At 41.0% G+C, this 6,916-nt stretch overlaps 1 protein-coding gene across 7 annotated transcripts in view; it reads right to left on the bottom strand.

Moving 5' to 3' along the window:
- Positions 1-5,788, bottom strand: part of LOC137198103 (gamma-aminobutyric acid type B receptor subunit 1-like) — a 175,121-nt gene extending 169,333 nt beyond the window's left edge. For 2 of the 7 annotated variants that reach the window (XM_067611751.1, XM_067611752.1), the window contains exon 1: positions 5,493-5,788. In XM_067611751.1, coding sequence (XP_067467852.1) covers positions 5,493-5,496 — 4 coding nt within the window. In that variant the 5' untranslated portion in view covers positions 5,497-5,788. The remainder of the gene's footprint in view (positions 1-5,492) is intronic. The other 5 variants (XM_067611750.1, XM_067611753.1, XM_067611754.1 and 2 more) reach the window with 5 other exon arrangements.
- Between the last annotated feature and the right edge of the window lie 1,128 nt (positions 5,789-6,916).

Here is a 6,916-nt window from a genome sequence, read left to right as displayed (position 1 = left end):
CCGTCACCAAGTGTTTGCTCATGGGGGAATTGTTGGGTCTCTGTAAACTAAAGAGTATGGTCTAGACCTGTTCTATGTAAAAAATGCTCTGAGATGACTTTTGTTGTGATTTGGCGCTATATAGATAAAACTGAATTGAATTGAAAAAAAAAAAAACTTTGAATGCAAAGAAGTCTATCTGAGACAGCTAAGCATATCCTGCTGCATGTTAGAATATTAACGTCCTACAATCTGCTAATGCTAGCATATCCAACTGAAATAACAAGTCACCAATAAGTCACAGCCAGCACTGTACTAGTGCATGGTAAGATAGATAATATTTACACATATATTAATTGACCTTTTACGCCCTCCCTCCAAAAACAGCCTCATAACTCATCATATATTCCTCTCTGACTAAATAGTTCCAGGCAGCGTTGCAGTCGAGTCACTAAATCTCGAGTCCGAGCAAAGTCTCGAGTCCCCAGTTTTCGAGTCTGAGTCTGAGTCACCAAGAAGAGTCAAAGTCCGAGTCATCAAGGTTGAGTCTGTTTCCGATTTCCAATTTTTTAAAAGGCTGACCTATTGATTCTGATTATTGCTGATTCTGATTTTCTGTCTTTATAAGAATAAAATAAGATTTTGGGGGATTTTTGGACTCAAGTCGGACTCGAGTCTGAGTCCTGGAATGAAGAAATACAAGACTGGTTCCAGGAACAAAGCAGGTGCAAGAACTAAACTCATTAACTAAATCAGAAACTGAAAGTCCCCGCAGCTGAGTATTCCTGACATAAAGAGTCAACCCTACTAGAAATTGTGTTCATATATGACTCAATTGCAACAGCAATTACATTTTAAAGGAAATGTAATGCCACCTGTATTACATTTTCTGTCAACATCATGGGAAAATTATACAGTATGAATAAAATCTTCAGTGACAACTTATTTCATATTTTTCCACCAAATATCCAATCTTGCAGTACAAAATCAGGTGGTAGTAACCATGGTACTATTAAACTATGTTTACACACTAACAGTTCTTGGTTAAGGTTAAAGGACAGGTTCACAATTTTTCAAATTTGTCCATAAACAACAATCAGGTGCCCAAATGAACATTGAACTTCAAATGGTGCCAAAATCCATAGCCCCTCTTCAAATTACAAATGTATTTAAAAGTTTATCTGACGCTAATATGAAGCTTCAGCTGTCAAAATGAATCATTCACAGTTAGTCTTTTTAGTGCCAAAGTTATTCTTTTTGTTACTATACTTCCACCCTAGCTCAACAAGGGAAACACTGTCCAAGAAAACACAAAGGGGGAATTTATACTAAAAAGACTAAATGGAGCAGATATCCACTTGATATGACTAACTCAGATTGCTGAGGCCTCATATAAGCTTCAGATTAACTTTTAAATATATTTTTTTGGTCAGAGCAAGGTCTAGGGATTTTGGCCCCTATCACTTACATTGAAAGCACATTTGAAGGGGATCTTTTAATAGCCAGTATAACAGGAGGGATGATTGCAGTGACGAAAACCTCATTCACTGTTTATATAGGCACCTGACAAGACTTGAAAAAATGTAAACCTATCATTTAAGGAAAGATTATGGTTTAATACAGAAAAAGCAGTGACTTGAAGCATGAGACACAATGTGTTTATTAACATTAAAAGACACCAAGATCTTTCACCAACCTTAACTGTATTGCTTTTGTTGCCTAAATCTAGACACACAGGGCTCTGGATGTGAACCTTGGTCTCTGGTGTCAGAGATCAGTTTTCTATGTGTTCCACCCTGAGCCCCCTCTGACTTCAGTGAATTATATAAATGCAGTGCTTAATTCATTCGGGAAAAAAACATTGCCTGTGAAAATAATCCAGCCCGCAATTACGTTCACTTCTGCAACATAATTGAGAAAACAATTTACTAGCATATAAACATAATATCTGATGAGACAGTAAATGAGACAGGGTTGGCAGAATAGTTCCTGTGCCATCAGAAAATACCACACCTAAAGCAGGTGCTTTTTGGGTGCCAGGAACTATGGCCAAGTAAGTACACTAACTCCAGTAGGAAAACACAGGTAAGGTTCTCAGGTTCCAAAAAGGCTCCTGTTAAAGTCTCTGTGCTGAAATCTAGCTAATATATGAAAATGTGGGTGAGCCCTGGTGGGCCTTGGCCCACCCACTTGGCAATCAGAAGGCTTCCTTTTTTGCTGGACCATCCAATGAATAGCAGTCAATGAATACTGTTTCAAATGCGATTATGCAACAAATAAAAATAAAACAATTCTTGTTTCTTGCCTCTTGTTTACCATATGATGATAATAGGTCAGAATCTTTGAGTGCCAGTGCATTTCGCAAATGCCAGTTTGTAAGCAGCGAGCAGCTCTTCCTCATTCACTCAGTGTACAGCCCACGCATTGCACAGAGGAGCAGAAGCCTACAGTCCACTAGCTAGCTGCTTTTACTAAAAGATGTGGGGAGCAGGAGGAAAAGAATTCAGCTCAAGTTCAGTCATCACTCTCAACCAAGACACCTACTCCTGTGCCAGTTTCTCCTCAACATGTGCCAAGTAGTAACGTCAGGTACGTGGCTGCTAATTCAGCAGCAACAAGCTGTACTGTTGAAAGACTCTTCAACCATCAGTTGGATAAAAACTGGCATCAGTGATGACATACAGACTGAACTCTTTGTCCCTGCTCATTTTGAAAGAGAACTGACTGACACATTGGACTATAATGAAATAATTTCAGTATTGAACACCAAGCCATGTCGTCTCCTACTGTAATCATCAAAAGCAAGCTTATTTACAGTTTCGGATTGTATTGCCTATTTCAATATTATTGTTTATTGGGTTATAGTTTTTGTTGGGTGTACAATTGGATTTTATGCTGATGTTGCTGCGTTTGCCATCCATGTGTTCAGGTGTCATTTTAAACATTACTGAGCATGTTGGTGCTGGTGAACCTCTACCCATACGCTGCACTGTTGCGTCCGTCAGTTGTGTGTGTGTGTGTGTGTGTGTGTGTGTGTGTGCCACCCGTATAGTCATGGGCACAACCAGCATAATCATAGCAGCCTGTCAGAGGCTGTCAGACAGGCTGTAATCTCAAGTGATCACTGTGATGTGACTTGGCCGACTCGCTTGCAATCTAATGTTAACACTACATCAGTAGCTACACAAAGTTTTTAATGTGTTAATTGAAAAATGTTGAGGAAGAAGAAAATCCTCCACCTCCAACTGAGTCCACCAGACTCGTCAGCCCACAGCAAGGTCAGCCCGGCCATTCGCTCCCTGGCAGTATAGCACTTTCTCCCAGTCAGCCTGATGCAGGTTCACTCATAGCTGCAGGAAGTAGGGGTGCTGGGGGTACTGCAGCCTCCAGGTAGCTGGCAGCTTATCTGCCTATTTGTGTTGTTGCAATAATTATTTCATTCTGTCGTGTGCGAGGCGGTCCAGCAAAAATAGACCCTGCGCATAAAGATAGTTAAGTGGGTAAAAGAAGCGTGAGACACGCGGCTCACAGACCCAGTTGACACATGCCGGTTAGAATTGTCTCCGGCAGCCTGACTACTAAAAACTGTAGTTATCAACTTGACAGGACAGAGGAAACTCTCCAGAGGAATCAAAATTAAACTTTTAGCTTCTGAAATATTTTTTAGACAGCTCTAATGGAGCTCAGGATTTATCAGGGGGACGTCTACTCTGCTCCAAACAATTTCACTGTATGAACCTGGACTTTGTGTGTAACCTTTTGGATGTGTAGTACACAGAACATTAATTAACATTAAATCTTGACTGATTCTGTCGGCGTGTTGGGAGATTTAAATAGTCAATGAAGTGACGCTGATGTGCCTAATGCGTAAATGTGTGCAGTGCATCTCAATGGGGAGACGCACTTTCTGCTGCTGTGGGATCGCTGCAAGTATTTAATAAACTCAAACATTTTTGGGGGAGGGGGTGTTTGATAGTCAGCACCTCTGCACTTCCAACTGAAATCAAGTTCTTGGGGCTATGGGTTCACCCAAGTTATGTGTCATTTATGAACCATTTGGTTTATCATGAGCAGACCAGTACTGAAGCAACAATGGCTATAGACTATAATGAATGCACAAGAGATATGTTACTTGTGCGGTTTCTGTCTAAAATAACACCTCTGCTTTCTGGGTTTATGTTTAGGTGCCATTTTGTTCAATAAAATTGTTTGCAATGCGCTGTAGAGCCAATGAGCAGATGCTCTTGCTAGTGCAAATATACTGTATCTTAGACTGGATAGGCTATAAAAGACCGCCTTTTGTCTGTACTGTTGTGTACAGTCTTTATAGACTGATGCTCTGTTGGTTGAGCATGTTGGATAGGCAGTGTTTTGCTGTTATTGCCTGTGATCCAGAATGTTGCAAAGTAAACTGGTTGTTCATTTTTCAGTTTGTGTCTATTTGTTCTTCTAACTCTTCACAAGTCAGTTTTTCTGAGAAAAGATGGCCCACCCACTTTTAGTGTTGGCCCACCCAAAATACAATTTCTGCCAACCCCACTGGTTCAACGTATTTTGGTTTCTTTTCTCACTGAAATGACATGCTCAAAATCAAGAGTTCATAAATCATAATCAAATCTAAACTTTGCCTTCCCATATCTGAGCAACATGACAATCAAATAAACATGCTGTGTCATTACTGGAGATTATTTCTGCATAAACCACATATAATGATTCATCAGTATTTGTGGAATATCACCTGATCAATATCAGAAAACGGATAATCACTCTGTGCTTTTCTATGGGTAACATGAATATTTATCTTACAGTGGATCATTACCCTGGAGGTCACACTTTAGCTGACTTGTTGTTAATCACTGCCAAATTGTAATCTGTCACATTGACCGAATGATATCTTGGCAGTCATTGCTTCACTTCATCCCCACAAACTGTTGGCATCAGATACGTTAGCTGCAGACCTCCAGCCTGTGTGATGATGGCAAAAGGAGATAAATGGACCACACTGCAACACCAGCGCGTCTACACCTACTGTAGAGTGAAGCTTTGAAGTCTCAGGATAAAACACACACACACACACACACACACACGCAGATACAGGCTCCGCGTGCGTGACAGCGCGTCCAAGTTCGCGTGCGCGGGTGAGAAGAGCGCAAGTGCAAGCGCATTATTATGCCCACGAGCAATTGCTTTCAGGCAGGGGCTACCTTGCTAGCAACGTTAAAATTGTGTGACGTTAAAATTAATGAAAATCCCCTTAACAGCATTAAGGAAGTATGAAAACATGGCAGCCTGGCAATACCCTGTGATAAGCAAACAGTGAAGCAATATTAAATTCAAAGTAACTGTCAGACTGTGAATTGTGAATTAATAATGCTAAAATGTGTGCAATTGTGTTTTTTTAAAGCCCATATGATGCCATAATACCGCTGACATGTCGATCAATGAAAATGAACGTCACAGCATTAAAAGCAAAGTTCAGCATTAATCACATACTGTAACAGAGTCATACTCACACATACTGGACGCCAGCTGTATTGGCAGCTTCCCATCGACCGCCGCTGGTCGGGCAGAAAATGAAGCGCCGCTGTCTGCAGCACAGAGTGAAAAAGTGCTTTCTGGAGACAATTAGTCAGGAAAGCGTTCAGCCGAGCTCCCAACACGCCTGTTCCGTGGCCCAAATTAAATCCTGTCAGCTCACTGACGGTTGTAGAGCTGTTTGAGAAGCACGGCACACACACACACACACACACACACACACACACACACACACACACACACACACACACACACACACACACACACACACACACACAGTATAGCTCCCTCCCTCTTTCACCGACTCCCTCGCTCTCTGGTGACGTCACTGAGAGATGCAGCCTGAGATGCTGCATTCAGGTCCTGTGGGAAAGAGCCACCATGGGTGGGTGTTAAAAAATTATTGAACCCCCCCCCACCCCCGCTTACTAGGAAGCTAACTGTGTTGCGCAACATCAAACAATGTGAGTCCAGACAAGATAGAAAATAATTGTCTAAAATATATTTACACATATTACATCAAGGGTAATTCAATTCAATGTATTTATATATAGCAGAAGTTATCTCAGGGCACTTTTCACATAGAGCAGGTCTAGACTGGACCCAACATTGCCCTATGAACAATTCCAAAGGGAATGAAAATTTTAATGAATAGCGGCTGAGGCTGCACTTGAGCTAAATGCTAACATTAGCATGCTAACATATTCACAATGATCATGTGAATACGAAAGGCACCTGGTGACACCACTACAACAGGGCCTTAAGTGGCTAGCTAGAATCTTCTCTGTATTTCTTTGGTGGTGGAATGATTTACCAAACTCCATTCGATCCACAGAGTCCCTCTCAATCTTTAAGAAAAGGTCTGTCAAATGAAATTGTAACACTGTAATGCTGAAACCACACCAAAGAGCGGCAAACCGTGGTTCGCTGCAAAAATGACATTTTTCCGCAGACGGGGAGCATGTCCTTTCATTTCCGTCATTCTGTGTGCCACAATAATATACTACCGATGTGAACCAAAAAACACATATCTTGACATATCTGATAGGCTATGTTCTCTGAAGTGAGAGAAATTAGATGTCATCCTGCTAAAACTATATTTTTTTGTGGGAAAGGGATGCTTATAAATAGTCTAGATCCTTGATAAGAGATTATTTGCACCATGGAGAGAGAAACATTACTCTAGCTGTTGCCCAGGAAACAGCGCTGCTCTGCCCGTTGTCTGTGGGTGCATCCCATCCTCCAGACCCAGGAGCAGGTCATTTCAGATGTCTATGAGTTGTTAACAAATAGTAATTTTTCCCTCCAAACTTCTCACATGGTTACATTTCAATATATGTTCAAATGATCCAATATTTCACCAAAAATCAAAGATTAGAGAAAAAGTCCTAAAAACTGTAAA

This window comes from Thunnus thynnus, chromosome 15 (assembly GCF_963924715.1).
Source record: "Thunnus thynnus chromosome 15, fThuThy2.1, whole genome shotgun sequence".
In the NCBI taxonomy this organism is placed as follows: domain Eukaryota; kingdom Metazoa; phylum Chordata; class Actinopteri; order Scombriformes; family Scombridae; genus Thunnus; species Thunnus thynnus.
This window is presented reverse-complemented; position numbering and strand designations above follow the sequence as displayed.